Source organism: Salvelinus alpinus, chromosome 18, assembly GCF_045679555.1.
Source record: "Salvelinus alpinus chromosome 18, SLU_Salpinus.1, whole genome shotgun sequence".
In the NCBI taxonomy this organism is placed as follows: Eukaryota; Metazoa; Chordata; class Actinopteri; order Salmoniformes; family Salmonidae; genus Salvelinus; species Salvelinus alpinus.
In genome coordinates this window covers 2,176,089-2,200,196 of record NC_092103.1, presented here as the reverse complement: position 1 = coordinate 2,200,196, position 24,108 = coordinate 2,176,089, and the positions used below count along the sequence as shown (strand labels likewise).

Sequence of the window (24,108 nt, the reverse complement as noted above, 5' to 3'; positions counted from 1 at the left end):
TAAAGTACTGAGCAAAGGGTCTGAATACTTATGTAAATGTGATATCTGTTTTTTATTTTTAATACATTTTCAAAAATGGTTTGCTTTGTCATTATGGGGTATGGTGTGTAGCTTGATGAGGGGGGAAAACTATTTAATCACTTTTAGAATAAGGCTGTAATGTAACAAAATGTGTAAAAAGTCAAGTGGTCTGAATACTTTCCGAATGCACTGTAAGTACTAACTTGTTGCTCTTAAAATACAAGCTGATATTCACAAGGCCTGTTTAATATGATGTCTAAAGCTCAACTCTCAGCCATTTTCACTTGATAAAGGTTTTCAACACCTGTAAGTGCCATTTACTGCAATCTAGAGCAAAAAGTTGCCTTATATGATAACAAATAAAGTTAAGTATCTTATTTCTCAAAGTGGCGCAGCTAGTTCACAAGGTGGTGCAGCGCTCCTCTTACATTCTTTGGGGAGAACCCTCCAGTCAGTGCTTAAAGGAACAGCCACTAGTGCTCCTGTTCAGTGACAGTGTGGTTGAGTGCTTGGGTTGGGTTGGTCTTCCCGTGTAGTCGGTCAGTGTGATCAGCTCAGGGATCACAGGTCACATGCAGTCCACCACGTTGCTGGAGCCCTGGCCCACGTCCCTGATCTGGCTGATGTGAGAGGAGCAGACAGCCACTCCTGCGCCGGCCCGACAGTGAGACACCGACCCCACCAGCTCCCATCTGAGGAGACACACAACACAGATCAATATAAAATGTCAACATCAGACTAGCTGCTCCAAAATGTAGAATTTCCTTTCAACTGTAAAAAAACAGGATACTGTAAAAGGTGTCCAGTGTACAGGTGGTGGTGTAGTAGGCCAGAGATACTCTTTTATAAAATGGGCTCGCTTGATTTAGCTGACCCGATACAACCCATCTGTCTCGCCTGAACAGAACCCCTTCCAATCCCCCCTCTCCAGCTCACCTGTTCATGCGGGGGTCAAAGGCTTCCACTGTGTTGAGGTAGATGTTCCCGTTGTGACCTCCAACCGCAAACACGCAACCCATAACCGTGGCCACACCCACTCCGCCCCGGGGCGTGGTCAGCTCAGAGACGTAGTCCCAGCGACTCAGACGGGGGTCAAAACGCTCCACAGAACTCAGCGGGGAGTTGTCATCAAAACCACCTGACAGCGCAGAAAGACAGAATCAAATACTCTAAGTACTCTTGTAAAGCTGGCTCAGTTGGTAAGAGTGTGGTGCTAGAAATGCCAAGGTTGTGGGTTGAATTCACACAGGGATCACAAACATACTACAAATCTATGCACTCACTGTAAATTGCTTTGAAAAACAGAGTCTAAGTCACATATCATCCACAGTGTGATATCTTGTTTAAGTTTATGCAGTCAGTGAAGCTGCAGACTTTCAATAAAGAGCTACTCCATCCACTGAGGTCAATGCATAGACTGAGGTTATCAGTAGCTTTTCCTCCTCCAAACACACCAATGCTGACTCATGCAAACTAGGGTCAGCTAAAAGTCAGGCCAGAGCTCTGAAACAGCCTTAGATGACTCTTCAAATTCAGCAACACAATAAAATTACCCCATCCTTATGGATCGCTTTTAATTAGCAACCAACTTGACAAAACAATAACTTTTCTCCCTCCTGTTTCATGTTTACAAGCCAACAACTATTGTGTGTAGTGGTGTGTGAGTGGGGGGAGGGCATGTGACCCATAGCAATAAGCAGCCAGTGGAATGATGTGACGTATGAGAAGGTGGTTTTGTTTCCAATGATGTGGTGAATCGATATGTGGTCGTTTTACCTACTTTGAATGAATGCATGGATTGTAAGTCACTCTGGATAAGACCATTTGCTAAACAGTAAACATGTCGTCCCCCACAAATTATGCAGCGCCCTCTCAGGCAGATGGGCCAATTAGTGACAATTATTCAACAGGACCAGAGAAATGCTTGTTCAAAGTATGGAATTCCAGTCGATTACTCTAGCGTCCCCCCTTGGGCAACTCAGTGTAATTTTGTAAATGCCAGCTCTCTATGGCATGACGCATTATTCACTCAAGTTACATTAAAAAAATCATTTTATTTTATTATTATTTTTATTTATTTAAAAAATAAATTTAAAAAAAAATCGGGCCAGCTGGTGCCAGATATCACGTGACTAACGTACATACAGAGACAGATCCATAGCCCCCCCCCCCCAAAATGTAAATGCAGTGGTGCTGAGCTGTGTTCTTACCCACTACATAGAGACACCCGTTGAGCTCGCTGACTCCGTTCCCTGCCCGTCTCTGGCCCATCTCCCTGACCTCCGTCCACTTGTTGAGATGTGGGTCAAACCTCTCCACACTGGATAGAGAGGCCACACCGTCGTTACCCCCCACAGCATACACGTGGCTCTGACAGGACAGGAGAGTGTTAACATATAGGTCTAACTCTGACAGGGGAGGAGAGGATTAACCCATTGAGTTCCACCGCGACACCAGTGTGATTTGGACTTCTAAACCCTTTTAAACATTGTGTGTTTGAGCTAGAGACTTTTGGGTTGTACCATTGGATTCATCTATTTCTTCTGCATCCATTAGTATGTGTGATTAACTGGGGCTGAGTCAGAATGGTTTGAGCTACACATTAAAAACGATGTATGAAAAGATGCAAACATGCACATGTAGCTAATGATGCTCACAAGCTACACAAGTCGTTAGACGTTAATGGGTTCTTCTACATAAAAAAATCATAGGAAATCCAAGGACATAGAGTCTAAAATACTGTAACAAGATCACATAGTTGCTGTCAAACTCCACAAACTTGTCACTGACTAGTTGTATATTAATTTCCCACTGAGCAAACAATTTCTGTACCTTCATCTATCAGGGGGGACCTTATTTGTTTATTGACATTGGTCAATCAAACTCATGAATGCAACCGTTTATGTCAACTTGTTTTGTGTTCTACTTGAGCCCTGGTTGTCCTGAAAAGAAAATTGTAAAACTCTTCATTGTGAGGCTAAATACAGTATAAGGGCTGGTGTGATTTGGCATGCAGATAAATGAAAGTCAGATAAATGAAAAGCTGATTTTTGCTGGGGTCTCTGGACTGATAGGGTTAACGGTTATTATGGCCTGTTTTTATGCACAGACTTCAAATCACAAAAAAGCTTGGGGGATAAAATCTCTTAACTCAATGTCAATGATATAAAATGGTTATGAAAGCATCTGAGGATGTCATGTGTGATGAGTGTACGTATAAATGTGATGTAACACCTGGGTCGTGTCAACTAGGCACAAAACAGGGAAGAACTATCTGAATGAAAGACACTTGTTTTCTGCTGCACAATGTTTTGAAAAATGTTGCTATGGTGTGCCCTAATGAATACTTGATCCATAATATACTCAGCAAAAAAAGAAACGTCCTCTCACTGTCAACTGCGTTTATTTTCAGCAAACTTAACATGTGTAAATATTTGTATGAACATAACAAGATTCAACAACTGAGACAAAGTTCCACAGACATGTGACTAACAGAAATGGAATAATGTGTCCCTGGACAAAGGGGGGGTCAAAATCAAAATGAACAGACAGTATCTGGTGTGGCCACCAGCAGCATTAAGTACGGCAGTGCATCTCCTACTCATGGACTGCACCAGATTTGCCAGTTCTTGCTGTGAGATGTTACCATACTCTTCCTGCAAGTTCCCGGATATTTCTGGGGGAAATGGCCCTAGCTCTCACCCTCCGATCCAACAGGTCCCAGACATGCACAATGGGATTGAGATCCGGGCTCCTCACTGGCCATGGCAGAACACTGACATTCCTGTCTTGCAGGAAATCACGCACAGAACGAGCAGTATGGCTGGTGGCATTGTCATGCTGGAGGGTCATGTCAGGATGAGCCTGCCGGAAGGGTACCACGAGGGAGGAGGATGTCTTCCCTGTAATGTGCAGCGTTGAGATTGCCTGCCTGCAATGACAACAAGCTCAGTCCGATGATGCTGTGACACACCGGTCCAGACCATGACAGACCCTCCACCTCCAAATCGATTCCGCTCCAGAGTACAGGCCTCGGTGTAACGCTCATTCTTTCGACGATAAACTCAAATCCAACCATCACTCCTGGTGAGACAAAACCACGAATCACCAGTGAAGAGCACTTTTTGCCAGTCCTGTCAGGTCCAGCAACGGTGGGTTTGTGCCCATAGGCGACGTTGTTGCCGGTGATGTCTGGTGAGGAATTGCCTTTACAACAGGCCTACAAGCCCTCAGTCCAGCCTCTTTCAGCCTATTGGGGACAGTCTGAGCACTGATGGAGGGATTGTGCGTTCCTGGTGTAACTCGGGCAGTTGTTGTTGCCATCCTGTACCTGTCCTGCAGGTGTGATGTTCAGATGTACCGATCCTGTGCAGGTGTTGTGACACGTGGTCTGCCACTGCGAGGACGATCAGCTGTCCGTCCTGTCTCCCTGTAGTGCTGTCTTAGGCATCTCACAGTACGGACATTGCAATTTATTTCCCTGGTCACATCTGCAGTCCTCATGCCCCCTTGCAGCATGCCTAAGGCACGTTCACGCAGATGAGCAGGGACCCTGGGCATCTTTCTTTTGGTGTTTTTCAGAGTCAGTAGAAAGGCCTCTCTAGTGTCCTAAGTGTTCATAACTGTGACCTTAATTGCTTACCGTCTGTAAGCTGTTAGTGTCATCACGACCGTTCCACAGGTGTATGTTCATTCATTGTTTATGGTTCATTGAACCAGCATGAGAAACAATGTTTAAACCCTTTACAATGAAGATCTTTACAGTGAAGTTATTTGGATTTTTATGAATTATCTTTTAAAGTCAGGGTCCTGAAAAAGGGACATTTCTTTTTTTGCTGAGTTTAGTATATGATCAGTCTAGCCAGGTGTTCAGAGTGTCTTGTTCTCACCCCTAAGGCCACAGAGCCCACTCCACCTCTGGGCGTGTTCATGGGAGCCACAGCACTCCAGTGGTCACTCTCGATGTCGTATCTCTCTACATCGTTGAAACAGGAGTTGTCATCTAGACCACCGATGGCGTAGATAGGACCTCCCAGAGCTGCCAAAGCTATGCCTCTTCTTCACACAGCAATGAAAATAGTTCAGTATGAGTGTGAGTATAATTAGGTATATTTTTGCTGTAAAACTACATTTCTATAACAAAATCTCTAACTCATATTAGAGACTAAATTTGCCTTTTGCCAGACATTACATACCTTTTAGTGTTCATGGAAGCTTTCATCATCCACTTGTTGGTGAGAGGATCAAACATCTCCATGTTGCCCAGGTGTTCACTACCATCATGGCCCCCTACTGCATACACTTTACCTGAGGGATGTAATAAATAATGAATTGTTTTATGATCAAAAGCAACTTAGTCATACTTGCATACATTTTACGTACAGGTGGTCCCGGGAAACAAACTCACTATCCTGTTGTTCCAAGCGTCATGCTCTAACTTAGCTACAGAGGACCAAGAGGTTAGGACTACAAGACCCTCTTAACCCGACCATCCATCCATCCATCCATCCATCCATCCATCCATCCATCCATATAAGACTGAACTCAACTGTGCAGGGGAAACAATCCTGACTATGGAAACCTCTATGGTTTAGGATGTAGAATTTATGGTAGGCCTACTGATCACATTTCAGGACAGGTACTGGTCAATGATTATATCTGGAATACAACAAATCCGACTTCCCTGAAAGTGTTTAAGAAAAGCTTATAGTGTGGAATGAAACCAAAGAAGAGCTGTAGATGCTTTTCTCCTGTTTTGTTCATATCCTGAAGCTAGTTTATTTCAAGCTAATAGGCTTTTCAGAGTGGAAGCCAGCTAAACTATCAGTCTCTGTGCTCAGACCATCCCTGGAGATTCTATAATGCACTCCAAACATAATTAAGAAAAGAGACCTACGAGAAAACACACTACTGAACTGAACCAACATGTATCCATCATGTGAAGGCTATTCTCTAGGGATGTGCATCTCGCCATACAAGCACAATTCGATACACATCTAGATACTGTACATGGACTCTGATACAATACAGGAACGATATTTTTAGTTTGAAACCATTCGGTGCAATTTGATTAACGGAACAAATTGATGCGATTCGGTTTGATGAGATGCAAACACATTCCATATTAATATCTGATACTGATGGAGCTCAGGAACTGAGCGGAATCTGTCTGAGCTGACTTCTCTGAGCTTGTGTGCGCTTGTATACTATCCTCGTGGGTATTGGAAATCCCCAAAAGGATACGAAAACAAGGAAGATTCTCCAGGTCCCCACGTGGACAAAGGCTAGGAGGTACAAAGAGGCACTGACAACAAAAACAGGTGGAGTATTAGGAGGGGTTCTGAAAGACACTCACAGGGTTGTTCACTGGAAGTTGACTAGCAACAACAAATGGAACCTAAAAAAACACCCATCGTGAGCACCCACTAAATTTGACTAAGAAGAGGCAGATTAAAAATAAAAACCCACACCAAACTTAAGACAGGAAGCAAACCAAAATGGTGAAGCAAAACTAAAACAGGGAAGATCAGACAAAGGAATGCTTGTCTAGAAATCAAATAGGGGGAGCCAACTAAAGGTCTCTCAAGACAACTGGAGCACTGGGCAAGCCACTCGTGTAAAAAAGAAAAAAGAACTGAAAAATGGTCACATGCGCCAAATACAACAGGTGTAGTAGACCTTACTGTGAAATGCTTACTTAGAGGCCCTTAACCAAGAATGCAGTTCAATAAATATATTTGATAAAATATTTACTAAATAAACTGAAGACTAAAAAAGTTGAATCAAAAAGTAACAAGAAATGTAAATAATAACGAGGCTATATATATATATATATATATATATATAGGGGGTACAGAGTCAATGTGCGGGGGGGGTTCAGGACAGTCACGGTAATTTGAAAAATGACTATGCATTGATAAACAGCGAGTAGCAGCAGTGTAAAAACAAAGGGGGGGGGGGGGTCAATATAGATAGTCCGGGTGGAATTTGATTAGTTGTTCAGCAGTTTTATGGCTTGGGGGTAGAAGCGGTTTACTCAGTAATTTGTTGAATCAACTAGGCAGCAATCACAGGCTCGAGTCGTCTTGGGTATGACGCTACAAGCTTAGCACTCCTGTATTTGTGCAGTTTCTCCCATTCTTCTCTGCAGATCCTCTCAAGCTCTGTCAGGTTGGATGGTGAGCGTCACTGCACAGGCATTTTCAGATATCCAGCTCTGGCTGGGCCACTCAAGGACATTGAGACTTGTCCCGAAGCCACTCCTACGTTGTCTTGGCTGTGTGCTTAGGGTCATTGTCTTGTTGAAAGGTGAACGTTCTCCCCAGTCTGTGTACTTTGCGCTGTTCATCTTATGACTAGTCTCAGCCCCTGCCGCTGAAAAACATCCCCACAACATGCTGCCACCACCATGCTTCACCGTAGAGATGGTGCCAGGTTTCCTCCAGACGTGATGCATGGTATTCATGAAAAAAATAGTTCTATATTGGTTTAATCAGACCAGAGAATCTTGTTTCTCATGGCCTAAGAGTCTTTAGGTGCCTTTTGGCAAACTTCAAGTGGGCTGTCATGTGCCTCTTACTGAGGAGTTGCTTCAGTCTGGCCACTCTACCATAAAAGCCTGATTTGGTGGAGTGCTGCAGAGATAGTTGTCCTTCTGGAAGGTTCTCCCATCTCCACAGAGGAACTTTGGAGCTTTGTCAGAGTGACTATGAGGTTCTTGGTCACCTCTCTGACCGAGGCCCTTCTCCCCCGATTGCTCAGTTTGGCCGGGCGGCCAGCTCTAAGGAAGAGTCTTGGTGGTACCAAACTTCTTCCATTTAAGAATGACGGAGGCCCCTGTGTTCTTGGGGACCTTCAAAGCTGTAGGAATGTTTTGGCGCCCTTCTGCAGATCTGTGCCTCGACCCAATCCTGTCTCGGAGCTCTACGAACAATTTCTTCGAACTCATGAGCTCATTCGAACTCATTTGCTCTGACATGCACTGTCAACTGTGGGACCTTATATAGACAGGTGTGTGCCTTTCCAAATCATGTGCAATCAATTGAATTTACCACAGCTAGACTCCAAACAAGTAGTAGAAATATCAAGGACGATCAATGGAAACAGGATGCACCTGAGCTCAATTTTGAGTCTCATAGCAAAGGGTCTAAATACTTATTTGCATAAGGCATTTGCTTTTATTTTTAAAACATTTGCAAAAAATCTTTCAAATAATTTTTGCTTTGTCATTATGGTGTATTGTGCGTAGATTCAGGGAAAAAATAATGTAATACATTTTAGAATAAAGCTGTAACGTAACAAAATGTGGAAAAAAGCAGTTTGAAAGGCCAGCATCCCAGAGTCACCTCTTCACTGCTGATGTTGAGACTGGTGTTTTGCGGGTACTATTTATAATGGAGCTGCCAGTTGAGGATTTGTGAGGAGCCTGTTTCTCAAACTAGACACTAATGTCCTCTTGCTCAGTTGTGCACCGGGGCCTCCCACTCCTCATTCTATTCTGGTTAGAGCCAGTTTGCACTGTTCTGTGAAGGGAGAAGTACACAGCATTGTACGAGAATTTCAGATTCTTGGCAATTTCTCGCATGGAATAGTCTTCATTTCTCAGAACAAGAATAGACTGACAAGTTTCAGAAGAAAGTTATTTGTTTCTGGCCATTTTGAGACTAATTGAACCCACAAATGATAATGCTCCAGATACTCAACTAGTCTAAAGAAGGCCAGTTTTATTGCTTCTTTAGTCAGAACAACAGTTTTCAGCTGTGCTAACATAATTGCAAAGGGTTTTCTAATGATCAATTTGCCTTTTAAAATTATAAACTTGGATTAGCTAACAACGTGCCATTGGAACACATGAGTGATGGTTGCTGATAACGGGCCTCTGTACGCCTATGTAGATATTACACAAAAAATCTGCTGTTTCCAGCAACAATAGTCATTTACAACATTGGGTTACATCCAACTGTTGTAGCACTTGCTGGAAGACCTTTGACATGAAATTCAAACCTTGGTCCGACTGCACTGCCTGCGGAAGTCCAAACGTTGAAAATAATTTCACCAGGGCCTTAACGATACTGGGAGTCGTGATTTTCCTCAGTGGAATGGCCTCAGGGAAACAAGTGGCAGCACACATAATGGTTAAGAGAAACTGGTTACCCGTCTTGGCTTTGGGCAAAGGACCAACACAATCCACCAGAACCCTGCTGAAAGGTTTGTCAAAAGCAGGAATAGGCTTCAAAGATGCCACCACATAATGACTAACCAGGTGATGCCAATCGGTGCGCCCTAAGTGATAACGAGCCATATGTGCTAAAGTCCAACGTCAAAACATAAATGAAAAACCAAAGCCTGTAACAATAGTAAAACATATGCTGCGCCTGCATGTATGACGCAATAGGGCAGACTGACCATCTACCACTATAAGATGGGCAAGTTGTTTTCGTCCCTCCACTTTTTATCTGAAATCCTCATCACCCACTGATTAACTTGTCATGTAGCAGATAAAACATTTTTGACCTAGTAATATGTCATCAATTATTTTGAGAAATTATCATCTAGAGCCATACTGATATGTTTTTTTTTGGTCTGATACAGCAGGGAAATGAAAAAGTGTGTACTCATTAAGAAAGAAAGAAATTCCACAAATGTACTTTTAACAAGGCACACCTGTTATTTGAAATGCATTCCAGGTGACTACCTCATGAAGCTGGTTGAGAGAATGCCAATTGTTTGCAAAGCTGTCATCAAGGCAAAGGGTGGCTACTTTGAAGAATCTCAAATATATTTTGATTTGTGTAACACTTTTTTGGTTACTACATGATTCCTATATATGTTATTTCTTAGTTTGTCTTCACTATTATTATGCAATGTAGAAAACAGTAAAAAAAAAAAAAATGAATGAGTAGGTGTGTCCAAACTTTTGACTGGTAATAAACAATTTTTATAACAGCTTCGGATTTTACCTCAGTCTCAAAAGCAAATGGTTTTGACCGTTTGGAACTTTACAGAGGAGAGCTGCTGTCTTTTCCCGTTATGACCAGTACAGCTCGCAAAAATTATTGCTGTCCTTGTTATGAAATTACACCTTTACCCTGTTCATGTAAAGAAATACTGTTTAAAGGAGAACTACCGAAAACATTTAATACGGAGAATCTGGAAGTCAAAAAGCCCCAATCAGCATTTAGATGTACAATCAGCAAGATGTGAGATGTGTCCACTCCGGTAGCCTACACAGCATTTTGGTAACAATGACTCAGCAAATTACATGGGTTGTCCCTCAAATAATAAAGCCCATGATTTAATATTACAAACACCTGAATGCTAAAGGTGCCACGCAGATGTAGCCTAAGAATATTTGAAAAAGGGATAGGGTAGGCCTACCTCTCGTTGGCACAAGCAGCTGCATCTCCCGCACTGTGCAAACAGTTGTTATCTGACTTGTAGATCAATGTCATACGCAGTTACATGCATAAAAGTTCAATAAGCTGAAGGAGGACGCATCAATTCAATTCAAAAATAAATATTTTTGGAATAAGGCAGAAAAAAAAGAAGGAGTAAAAAACGTTAATGAACCGGCAATTCGTAACGTTTTAAATCGGTTGTCATTTGGATCGGTTTTGGCTCACGCATACTGATGCACTTGCATCTTAAACATTTGAACTGGGGACCGATGTGTATCGGTGAGTTGCTAAATCCCTACTGTTCTCCCAACGCCATAGACATCGCATCACTGTATCCGTCTAATTAAGGCGTTAGAGCATGGACAATGCCATTGAGGCCATCTCCAATTTTCTTCTTCACAAGTATAATTCATTGGCTGATCCCTCTTGATGACCCAGTTGGAGTCATTTGATCCTCCCTTAACCCATTAGAAGTCCCACACTGTTGACTCCTTCAAAATGGTGAAAGTCCTCAATGGCGCTGCCCATGCTAAAACGGGCTTTTGGCAACTAGAGTCCTATATCCATCTATTCACCATCTCTCCTTTCTCATCCCTCCATCTCTTACCTCCTACAGAAATTACTCCAACATGGCGTCTCCTGCTGTTCATCTCAGGCCCGAAGAACCAACTGTTCTTGCTGATGGAGTAACACTCGATGCTGCGGAACGGGTCACCAGAACCTCCCCGGCCACCAACACAGAACAATACCCCTGAGGAGAGTTGGGGGGCAAAGGTCAGAGCAGGACCAGTGAGAAAAACAACACTGCAATGCCAGCTCAACATATAAATATACACTCAAGAGGAATCAAAAGACCGAAGGTTTTGTTATTTGTCAGGCTCGTAATAAATACAAGTGACATGAAGAATTGCAGGAATTCCAGCTTTTTCTTGATCATTGTTCTGCATTGTACAAGCTCAACCCTATTATGTAGCTGATTGCTTAATAGTTGGACAGGCTACCAGTCTGTTACCTGCAATATGTTTCCTAGGCGTGGTGCGGACTGAATACTCAAAGTCAGGCACCACCTTGTTGCTGAGGTGCAGGTGATAGTTCCTGGCCTCATCCAGCAGATCCCGGCAGCTCAGATTTCCTTTGATCATCTCCTCCTTGGCCACCGTGCCTGTCAGGAAGTCTACTGGGAGCAGGGGGAGGCGCACCTACAGGACACACAGATATATACCACAGAGTTAACATACACTCGGACATAAAACACAGAAGCACCTGCAGGGCAGCCGGGTAATACAGACACAGCACAGATTCAAACACCACACACAGGAGTAGTGGTAATGCAAAAACTCCATAAATAGACAACAAAGTCAATGTACACACAGAAACACATAAGCACCAACAAGCATACCTACATCTGAGAATTCATTAAAATGCAAAGGCTGAGATGTGTGCGACTACTATCTGACCTGAGTCATGATCTGTTCCAGCCAGGCCTCATGGTGCTGGGGGTTGGCCTTCAGCCACTTGACAGCAGCGTTGTAAACCTGTCTCTCAGAGTGGATGTTCAGTTCGCTGGAGGACAGCAGGGTTCTCAGGTGCTGAGGCGACACGCACAGGAAGTCCTCACAGTCCACCACCTCCCGGAAGTGCTCGCAAGCATAACGGTCCGCCATGTCCATCAGGTCGACACGGTTGTGGCTCTCGGCAAAGGTGCGGACAGCCAGGCAGTTGGAGGGGTGGAAGTGTGCCTTCATATACTCACAGCAGGCCCTGGCGACCAGCTCCACCTGCAGAATACAGGCTGCATAGAGAAGAGGCTGCACGTTGTCCACTGTCAGCGTCAGGCGGGAGGAGTAGGCAAAACGCACCAGGTCGTGGATGGCGCCTCCGTCAAAGTCCTTGATCTCTATCAGGTCCTGTTTGGCCTCTGACATCTCGGACAAGAACATGGCCTTGAAGTAAGGGATGACACAGGCCAGCACCAGCTTGTGGCATGGTATCAGCTTGCTTCCCACCTGAACACGGGGAGAACAGAGAGAAAGACAGGGAGAGGGAGGGAGAAAGGACGGAAACAAGTTAATGTCAGCTCAAAGGTTATTAATTCCCTGAGCTATTCATTCCACAAGCTTCAGGTGGTTCAATTGTGCCTTTTAATTTTTTTAAAAAGAGACGAGGGCTTTCACCAACTATTCAACGATTCAAACTAATTTGATTCAATAGGCCTAACTGGTCTCCATTAAACTTCACAAAAACAGACATGAAAAAGGCTTTGTCGTCACACATGACACGTCGGTTTCATGTTTACTTACTCTTCCTGCCATGATATAGCTAACTGAGTATGAAGAGTATTGTGACAACACTATAAAACCATACTCTGCCTACCTTCAGTGTAACATCACAGAGCTCCCCCACTTCGTAGAACTGGCGCAAAGAGTTGTGGAAGTCCTTCCATGCCTCGTGGGCCTCAAAGACAAAAGATCCATCTGGCTCAGAGTCTCTATCAGGCCTGGTGGTGCTCTGAAGCTTCTCCTTCTCCTGTTTGAGCTTATGCTGCTTGGCATGTTCCGGCACCATATCCCCTGGCGCCATCACCGTCTACAGGGAGCCAAACCTAGGAAAGAGAGGTCAAAACGAATGGGAGATAGCATTTTCTTCATATTGTCTCAAACAATAAATCTGTAATTTACATGTTAAAGGACCCATGAGCACTGTCGTGACGTGACTATCATTAATGTGATGAATGCTATTTATCGAATCATTATCTGTTTAATTGTTATTAGATTAAATTAATAATGTAACAATTTAGTAATTTGGGGCACCACGGGAAAAGTTGTTTACTGAGTTACTATCTCCCGACTTAATCTTTAAATTACAGTGGTAGGCTTGATTACCAACAACGACGAGATGGCCTACAGGGAGGAGGTGAGGTCCCTCGGAGTGTGGTGTCAGGAAAATAACCTCACACTCAACGTCAACAAAACAAAGGAGATGATTGTGGACTTCAGGAAACAGCAGAGGGAGCACCCCCCTATCCACACAGACGGGACAGTAGTGGAGAGGGTAGTAAGTTAAGTTCCTTGGCGTACACATCACGGCCAAACTGAACTGGTCCACCCACACAGACAGCGTCAGGAGGCTGAAGAAATTCATCTTGTCACCAAAAGCACTCAAACTTTTACAGATGCACAATCGAGGGCATCCTATCGGGCTGTATCACCGCCTGGTATGGCAACTGCTCCGCACACAACCGTAAGGCTCTCCAGAGAGTAGCGAGGGCTGCACAACGCATCTCCGGGGGCAAACTACCTGCCCTCCAGGACACCTACACCACCCGATGTCACAGGAAGGACATAAAGATCATCAAGGACAACAACCACCCGAGCCACTGCCTGTTCACCCCGCTATCATACAGAAGGAGAGGTCAGTACAGGTGCATCCAAGCAGGGACCGAAAAACAGCTTCTATCCCAAGGCCATCAGACTGTTAAACAGCCACCACTAACATCGAGTGACTGCTGCCAACATACTGACTCAACTCCAGCCACTTTAACAATGTGAAAATTGATGATTTGTTTTTATCACTAGCCACTTTAAACAATGCCACTTCATAAAATGTTTACATACCCTACATTACTCATCTCATATGTATATACTGTACTTATACCATCTACTGCATCTTGCCATCTTGATGTAATACATGTATCACTAGCCACTTTAAACAATGCCACTTTTATATGTTTACATTAGAGGTCGACCGATTAATCGGAATGGCTGATTTCAAGTTTCCATAACAATCGGAAATCGGTATTTTTGGGCGCCGATTTGCCGATTTTTAAAATTATTATTAAAATATATATATATATTTTTATACCTTTATTTAACTAGGCAAGTCAGTTAAGAACACATTCTTATTTTCAATGACAGCCTAGGAACGGTGGGTTAACTGCCTTGTTCAGGGGCAGAATGACAGATTGTCACCTTGTCAGCTCGGGGGATTCAATATTACAACGTTACAGTTAACTAGTCCAACGCAATAACGACCTGCCTCTCTCTCGTTGCACTCCACAAGGAGACTGCCTGTTACACGAATGCAGTAAGCCAAGGTAAGTTGCTAGCTAGCATTAAACTTATCTTATAAAAAACAATCAAACATAACTACACATGGTTTATGATATTACTAGATATTATCTAGCGTGTCCTGCGTTGCATATAAACTGACTGAGCATACAAGTATCTAAGTATCTGACTGAGCGGTGGTAGGCAGAAGCAGGCGCGTAAATATTCATTCAAACAGCACTTTCGTGCGTTTTGCCAGCAGCTCTTCGTTGTGCGTCAAGCATTGCGCTGTTTATGACTTCAAGCCTATCAACTCCCGAGACAAGGCTGGTGTAACCGAAGTGAAATGGCTAGCTAGTTAGCGCGCGCTAATAGCGTTTCAAATGTCACTCGCTCGGAGCCTTCTAGTAGTTGTTCCCCTTGCTCTGCATGGGTAACGCTGCTTCGATGGTGGCTGTTATCGTTGTGTTGCTGGTTCGAGCCCAGGGAGGAGCGAGGAGAGGGACGGAAGCTATACTGTTACACTTGCAATACTAAAGTGCCTATAAGAACATCCAATAGTCAAAGGTTAATGAAATACAAATGGTATAGAGGGAAATAGTCCTATAATAACTACAACCTAAAACTTATTACCTGGGAATATTAAAGACTCATGTTAAAAGGAACCACCAGCTTTCATATGTTCTCATGTTCTGAGCAAGGAACTGAAACGTTAGCTTTCTTACATAGCACTTATAGCACTTTTACTTTCTTCTCCAACACTTTGTTTTTGCATTATTTAAACCAAATTGAACATGTTTCAATATTTACTTACTAAATTGATTTTATTGATGTATTATATTAAGTTAAAATAAAGTGTTCATTCAGTATTGTTGTAATTGTCATTATTACAAATAAATAAATTAAAAAAAACAACAAAACGGCCGACTAATCGGTATCGGCTTTTTTTGGTCCTCCAATAATCGGTATCGGCGTTGAAAAATCATAATCGGTCGACCTCTAGTTTACATACCATACTCATCTCATATGTATATACTGTACTCTATACCATCTACTGCATCTTGCCTATGCCGTTCTGTACCATCACTCATTCATATATTTTAATGTACATATTCTTCATTCCTTTACACGTGTGTATAAGGTAGTTGTTGTGAAATTGTTAGGTTAGATTACTCGTTGGTTATTACTGCATTGTCGGAACTAGAAGCACAAGCATTTCGCTACACTCGCATTAACATCTGCTAACCATATGCATGTGAAAAATAAAATTTGATTTGGTCGAGCCTCACTAGCCAGATGAAGCTAGCTGGCTGCTTAAACGTTAGCATTGGGCATAGAGGGTTAAGTAGCTGGCTGGCCATTTATTTTCATGAACTGAAGTTCAATTTCAATAGGCGAACAATAATACTTACTCACAAGGATTCCTAAATCATTGCTAAGAATAATGAAAATGACTGCAGTTTCTGCTGGTCATTGTTTTCAGGCTGGTTGTATTGGTGCTAGCTAGGTACCAAGCTAAAGCTAGCTACCCCAGAAGTTGAGGTCGAACAAATTATGCTTTATTACCAATCCGGTATTGAAAACACATCGTTTGTGGCCGGTGTGTGCTTGTTTGCAGACTTTTTTGTACAGCTTTGACAGTGCTAATGTTTTTTTTTTGACACGCAAAGATCCAAACGCCGTTCCATAGTATATTAGCTTCACGATATACAGCGGCGACACTATTACCGTGCAACTCCGGTATGGCAACATTTGAAAAATAGCACACTTGGTAGTGTGTACCGGTGCTCAACCAGTCGGCGAAAGCCAACATCATCCACGACAGAGAACGGTTGATTGTCAAGGGCAATGAATTCCATTATCTTGGCTTTAATGGATTTCGCCTTTACGTTGTCTCGCTGAAATGTTCCTACCCTTTCAAATGACTGCTCGACTTGTTGACTGCTCGATCCACACAGCAGACATTGAGGGCAAAGTTAGGAATGCTGTGTTGCACGTGTAGCGCAAAATTTTACGTGGCGTTAATACGTCATGTACCTATAATGGCAGGAAAAAGTATGTGAGCCCTTTAGAATTACCTGGATTTCTGCATAAATTGGTCATCAAACTTGATCTGATCTTCATCTAAGTCACAACAGACAAACATAGTGTGCTTAACTTCTTTGGGGTAGGGGGCAGTATTTTCACGTCCGGATGAAAAGCATGCCCAGAGTAAACGGCCTGCTACAAAGCCATAAAAGCTAGAATATGCATAGTATAGTAGATTTGCATAGAAAACGCTCTGAAGTTTCTAAAACTGTTTGAATGATGTATGTGAGTATAACAGAACTCATATGGCAGGCAAAAACCTGAGAAAAAAATCCAACCAGGAATTGGGAAATCTGAGGTTGGTCGATTTTCAACTCAGCTCCTATTGAAGATACAGTGGGATATTGGTAATAGAGGTCGACCGATTATGATTTTTCAACGCCGATACCGATTATTGGAGGACAAAAAAAGCCGATACTGATTAAATCGGCTGATTTATAAAAATAAAAAAAAGTTATATATATCATACACACACACACACACACACACACACACATTTTTTTGACAATTGCAACAATACTGAATGAACAATGAACACTTTAGTTTCACTTAATATAATACATAAATACACACACACACACACACACACAGCTCTGAAGTGACAATGATACTGAAGAGTCTGCTTAGGAGACAAATACTCTCAACTGTTTGAATAAAAATAGAGTTTAAGTTACCTGTGATGAATGTTGAAAACAAAAACTTTAATTTCTATATGCAGGAAATCCTATTTTAATAATGGGCATGGTAAGAATTGACAACCAAAGTGCGAGTCATAATTCCCATAACACCTTCTAGCAAAATCTGAAAAGCAGTGCCTTCATTTATTCCATAGGATATTTTTTTAGATTCACTTAAAATAAGGTTTGTGTTTCGTGTAGGCTTACACCACCTTGCCAATTTTATAACTGTGTAGATATCTATAGGACAAGGTAACTCTGATCAATATTGGCTAAATATAAGCGAAGATACATTTTTTTGTAGAGTGAATTTATGAAAATGTTGACAAACGTTACCTTATCCTAGTGAGATTTACACGGGTATCAAAACGTCGAGGCGGTTTAAGCCTGCACGAAACATAGACCTTATTTGAAGTAGATCAAGACATTCTCTATGGAAGACATGAACGGTAAAATAACGAAGGAACACCTTTCAAGTTAAGCCAAAAAATAAAATAAATAAAATAGGCAAATCAGCGCCCAAAAATACCGATTTCCGATTGTTATTAAAACTTGAAATCGGACCCGATTATTCGGCCATTCCGATTAATCGGTCGACCTTTAATTGGTAATGTTGCACTTCCTAAGACTTCCACTAGATGTCAACAGTCGTTAGAACCTTGTCTGATGCCTCTACTGTGAAGTGGGGCCGAAGGAGAGAGGAATGAGTAAGGTCTATCATGAACTGAACATGCGCATTCACGTGAGAGCGAGATCTGTTCCATCGCACTTCTGAAGACAAAGGAATACTCCGGTTGGAACATTATTGTAGAATTATGTTAAAAACATCCTAAAGATTGATTCAATACTTCGTTTGTCATGTTTTTACGGACTATAATATTACTTTTTTTAACTTTGTCTGTACTTTCCGCGTGTCCTGAGTTTGGAAAGTGTACTGAACGCTAGAACAACAAGGAGGAATTTGGACAAATGGACATTATCGAACAAAACAAACATTTGTGGAACTGGGATTCCTGGGAGTGCATTCTGATGAAGATAATCAAAGGTAAGTGAATGTTTATAATGTTACTTCTGATTTCTGTTGACTGCATAATATGGCGGCTATATTTGTGTCTTGATTGGGCTCTGAGCGCCGACTCAGATTATTGCATGGGTTGCTTTTTCCGTAAAGCTTTTTTGAAATCTGACACAGCGGTTGCATTAAGGAGAAGTGCATCTAAAATTCCATGCATAACAGTTGTATCTTTTAGTAATGTTTATTATGAGTATTCCTGTAAATTGATGTGGCTCTCTGCAAAATCAAAGGATGTTTTGGAACTTCTGAACATAAGGCGCCAATGTAAACTCTGATTTTTGGATATAAATATGAACTTTACCGAACAAAACATACATGTATTGTGTAACACGAAGTCCTATGAGTGTCATCTGATGAAGATCAAAGGTTTATGATTAATTTTCTCTCTATTTCTGCTTTTTGTTACTGCTCTCTTTGGCTGGAAAAAAGGTTGTGTTATTCTGTGAATATGCACTCACCTAACATAATCGTTTGGTTTGCTTTCGTCGTAAAGCCTTTTTGAAATCTGACACTGTGGCTGGATTTACAACAAGTGTATCTTTAAAATGGTGTAAAATACATGTATGTTTGAGGAATTTTAATTATGGAATTTCTGTTGTTTTGAATTTGGCGCCCTGCAGTTTCACTGGCTGTTGACGAGGTGGGACGCTACCGTCTCACGTACCCTAGAGAGGTTAAACTAATAACACAAATTATATTTTTCTCGTCTATTTTGAATACATCATTTAGACATTCAGAGTGTAGGTTGGAAAAAGTATGTGAACCCCTAGGCTAATGACTTCTCCAAAAGCCTCAACTAACCTGGAGTCCAATCAATGAGACGAGATTGGAGATGTTGGTTAGAGCTGCCTTGCCATATTAAAAAAATTCAAACTCACAAAATTTGATTTTGCTATTCACAAGAAGCATTGCCTGATGTGTACCATGTCTCAAACAAAAGATCTCAGAAGACCTAATTTTAAGAATTGTTGACTTGCATAAAGCTGAAAAGGGTTACAAAAGTATCTCTAAAAGTCTTGATGTTCATCAGTCCACGGTAAGACAAATTGTCTATAAACGGAGAAAGTTCAGCACTGTTGCTACTCTCCCTAGGAGTGGCCGTCCTGCAAAGATGACTGCAAGAGCACAGCGCAGAAAGCTCAATGAGGTTAAGAATCCTAGCATGTCAGCTAAAGACTTACATAAATCTCTGGAACATGCTAACATTTCTGTTGACTAGTCTACATTACGTAAAACACTAAACATGAATGGTGGTCATGGGAGGACACCACGGAAGAAGCCACTGCTGTCCAAAAAAAACATTGCTGCACATCTGAAGTTTGCAAAAGTGCACCTGGATGTTCTACAGCGCTACTGGCAAAGGTTTCCATGGACAGATGAAACTACAGTTGAGTTGTTTGGAAGGAACACAAAACTATATGTGTGGAGAAAAAAAAGGCACAGCACACATCAAAAAGTATGGTGGAGAGAGCATCATGGTTTATTATACGCATATTCTAGCATTTATGGCTGAGTAGCAGGCAGATTAATTTGGGCACGCTTTTCATCCAAAATTCCCAATGCTGCCCCCTACGCTAGAGAAGTTAACTCCACAAAATTATGCAAATTAGAGCAATAAGCATGATGGTATTTAGGTCAACTGGTTTCCTATTAATGAATAAAAAGCATTATTTTGAAATAGTATTTTCTTTCCTCCCAGTACTTTTGGCCGGCAACAGTTTTATTTAAATAGTCCGAAAGCCGGCAAGTTGACGGCTAAATTGTCATCTAACTGACATCCTGGCTGACACCCCATTATTTCTGCAGACATCGTTGAATCTTTAATTGGAAAATGTGGTCACAGAGATTTTACAGAAATTGTGTTACCACATTACCACATTTTGCATTACACAGTTCTTCCAGTAAATGTGTTTTTGTAAAATGTAAATTGTTAAAAGTAGTCCTTGTGCATGGAGTTGGTTTGGTTTGTTGAACTTTGAAATCAATAGTTTTTGTTTGGCATACATTTTAAAAGTGAACAATCTGAGTCTCAGCACAATTCTGTTACTATCGAATTGCCCTATCAGGACAATTCAGAAAGCTTGTGAGAAGGTAGAGGACTTTAGAACAGCACATTTGGCCTACAGCCAGCCAAATGCTCAAGTTGAGTCTGTTCTGTTCTTTCCCTCTTTCCCCCTTTTTCCATTGAGTGCACACTCAATGGAAAAAGAGTTAAGGATAATTCTCACAGGAGGCTCAATGTATGATGACACTGTTGGCAATAGAGAGATGTAGGACAGATGCCATTGGGCCCCAGCCCAGTGTGGAGGTCTCTCTCTCCTGCCAAACAGATATGGCACAGCTAAACAAATGGAGCATCACAAACGAGAACACATTTCCACCCACACTTGACAGATTATGTGGCCCCTAGTGAGCTTTCTAGCGCTGAATAGACTCCATGTGACAACACCCCCCTCCTCAGTATTTTACCGAGCTCTAAAAGGGCAGAAAACATATACTGCAGAGACAATGTGGTCAAAGGGCACCCGAGTGGCAGAGTGGTCTAAGGCACTGCATCTCAGCGCTAAATGTGTCACTACAGACACCCTGGTACGAATCCAGGCTGTATCACAACCGGCCATGATTGGAAGTCCCATAGGGCGGTGCACAATTGGCCCAGCGTCATCCGGGTTTGGCTGGTGTAGGCCATCATTGTAATTAAGTATGCATTCTTAACTGACTTGCCTAGTTATATATATAAAAAATATATATATTTACTTCCTTGACAACTCATCCCATATAAGTCTGTCTAAAAGATATATACTGATAAAACTGTAGGCAATGAGTGTATTGAAAATTACATATAGTACCAGTCAAAAGTTTGGACACCTACTCGTTCAAGGTTTTTTTTTTTTTTTACTATTTTCTACATTATATAATCAAATTCATGGAACCATGTAGTAACCAAAGAAAGTGTATTTTATATTTGAGAGTAGCCATCCTTTGCCTTGATGACAGCTTTGCACACACTTGGGATTCTCTCAACCAGCTTCATGAGGTAGTCACCTAGAATGCATTTCAATTAACAGGTGTGCCCTGTTCAAAGTTAATTTGTGGAATTTCCTTCTTACTGCATTTGAGCCAATCAGGGTGATATACAGAGGATTGATCCATTTGATAAAAAACCAAGTCCATATTATGTCAAGAACAGCTCAAATAAGCAAAGAGAAACAACAAGCCATCAATACTTTAAGACATGAAGGTCAGCCAATCCGGAAAATGTCAAGAACTTTAAGTTTAAGTGCAGTCGCAAAAACCATCAAGCGCTATGATGAAACTGTCTCTCATGAAGAAAACCACTGGAAAGGAAGACCTAGAGTTACCTTTGCTGCAGAGGATAAGTTTATTAGAGTTACCAGCCTCAGATTACAGCCCAAATAAACACTTCAGAGTTCAAGTAAAAGACATCTCAACATCAACTGTTCAGAGGAGACTGCGTGAATGAGGCCTTCATGGTCAAATTGCTGCAAAGAAACCACTACTAAAAGGACACCAATAAGAAGAAATTTGCTTGGGCCAAGAAACACAAGCAATGGACATTAGACAGGTGGAAATCTGTCTAATCTGATTTTTGCTTCCAACCGCTGTGTCTTTGTGAGACACGGAGTAGGTGAACGGATGATTTCTGCAATGTCAGTGATTTATTTAGAATTCAAGGCACACTTAACCAGCATGGCTACCACAGCATTCTGCAGGGATACACCATCCCATCTGGTTTGCACTTAGTGGGACCATAATTTGTTTTTCAACAGGACAATGACCCAGCACACCTCCAGGCTGTGTAAGGGCTATTTTACCAAGAAAGAGAGTGATGAGTGCTGCATCAGATGACCTGGCCTCCACAATCACCCGACCTCAACCCAATTGAGATGGTTTGGGATTAGTTGGACCGCAGAGTGAAAGAAAGCAGCCAACAAAAGCTCAGCATATATGGGAACTCCTTCAAGACTTTTGGAAAAGCATTCCAGGTGAAGCTGGTTGAGAGAATGCCAAGTGTGCCACGCTGTCATCAAGGCAAAGGGTGGCTACTTTGTCCCATTGCCATGTGTTAAAGTTACCCTGACCCATCGAACAATAAATATCTCTCTGAATGAGGTTGAAGACTGAATAATAAAAAAAACAGCACTGTTGTTACAGTATGACCGTATGTTCAGTGACACATGGCCAGAGAGCAATTACAGCATGTCTCAGGGCTTATGGACAAATGGCATTGAGAAGGTAAAGTTGCCATTCTGGACAACCAACAAGCTACACCTTGCTTACTATGCTAGTTAGTCTTTGACAACCAACCAAACCATAGCTAGCCAACTATCCACCTGTTCCATATTTATGTGTTCAACCAAATAAGCTCACCTAGTTATGTTTATTGTTACGCTAGCTAACATGCTAATGCTAGCTAGGTAAATAGGATGCTAGAGCTAACTAGCTAGCAAACGTTACCTTCATTGGCTAGCTAACTTTACAGGTTGCAAGCGTCTAACGTTAGATTTCAGAAAGTCTGCGTCTCTCTTATTTTGCAGTGCAAGTAAGTCCGTAGTAGTATGGGAAACCTAAAATAATAGTTAGCTATTGCCGTATATCTTTGCTAGCTAACAACAAGGAAAGTTGGCTAACGTTAGCTTGCTAGCTGACAATATCCTGAACTTGTTGACATCAAATCACTCATGCAAGATGTGGAGGAAACTAATTAATGTCAACCTTGCTGCGCATTTAATACATGGAAACTTTGAGACAATCTACATGAAGCAAATGCATTTTTTCTGTTACCTCAGCTTGTATAAATCCATGCACACTTCAATCCAATTTCATTTCTTGCAGTGAAGAAATAACCAATTCGATTCGTTTTGGCAAAGATGTTGTAAATTGCAATGCTTTATGGGAGATGTGGTCGACTTCCAGCACAGCGCAGTTGTCATCATATGAAACATGTTGACATTGTAAGTAACAGTAAATAATACATGCGTTATCTATTACTTCAAAAAAGTACATGTTATAAATTAAACAAATACACTGCATTACATTTATTTTTAGTTTGATATTCGGAGTTTGCTCGTCAATACTTATTCTAGGAAGGTCCTAGACAGGGCCGGTCCTGGACGTTCTGCTACCCTAGGCAAGACAAAAATCTGCAAACCCCTACCCCACACAAAATAGAAGTTTCAGGAAATAATGGACAGAGATATAGACATTCTTACCATATTTCTCAATGTCAAACCAGAGTGTCTTTTTTGCAAATAATTACATCTTAGACATCCTAATGAATTTAAGCATGGCACTTTCAAAAGTGAACTTTCCACCCAGACAGAGGCTCTACTGACGCAGAAAAATGTAAGCTTCAACTGCTGGCTACTCGAAAAACACAACAACAGAAGTGCTTCCCTAAAAGCTGCCTGGGTTTAAACAAACATCTTCTCTTTTCAGAAAGAGAAAAGCTCAATTAATAGGGACAGAATAGCAAAGTCATTTCTTTTAATCTCCTCTAATATAATATGCTGCAGCTCAGCTTCAGAATGTCATAGAGGGGAATCAATATATCCCCATATGCATCGGAGTCACGTCTTTCACGGGCATTTTAGAACTTGTTTCTAACATAAGGCATCACGAGTTAAGCATTGTTATAGAACGCTTGATATAAATTGGATACGTTTCATGTATTTATTTCAAAATATACAGACAAAATATATTATTTTTTCCCTTTTTTTAACAACGGGTATGTGATACCTTCACTCAATTCAATCCCTGGTTTTAACCAAACACGCCAAGCC

General features: G+C 41.7%; 1 protein-coding gene across 1 annotated transcript; it reads right to left on the bottom strand.

Moving 5' to 3' along the window:
* Positions 1 to 33: 33 nt before the first annotated feature.
* On the bottom strand, positions 34 to 23,215 carry LOC139543497 (kelch-like protein 8). Its single transcript, XM_071349609.1, has 10 exons — positions 23,111 to 23,215; positions 12,792 to 13,020; positions 11,876 to 12,424; positions 11,431 to 11,617; positions 11,026 to 11,169; positions 5,217 to 5,328; positions 4,911 to 5,079; positions 2,232 to 2,391; positions 958 to 1,159; positions 34 to 713 (listed from the first exon to the last, which is right to left on the bottom strand). Exons 2-10 carry the CDS (start codon positions 12,996 to 12,998, stop codon positions 590 to 592), a joined length of 1,854 nt encoding a protein of 617 aa, XP_071205710.1. The 5' UTR covers positions 12,999 to 13,020; positions 23,111 to 23,215; the 3' UTR covers positions 34 to 589.
* Positions 23,216 to 24,108: the final 893 nt, after the last annotated feature.

Coding starts and splice junctions, on each gene's coding strand:
- LOC139543497 (XM_071349609.1), bottom strand. CDS start 12,998: ATGGCGCCAGGGGATATGGTGCCGGAACATGCCAAGCAGCATAAGCTC. Junction 11,618..11,875: donor TGGAACAGATCATGACTCAG/GTCAGATAGTAG, acceptor TGTGTCCTGTAG/GTGCGCCTCCCCCTGCTCCC. Junction 11,170..11,430: donor GCCTAGGAAACATATTGCAG/GTAACAGACTGG, acceptor AACTCTCCTCAG/GGGTATTGTTCTGTGTTGGT.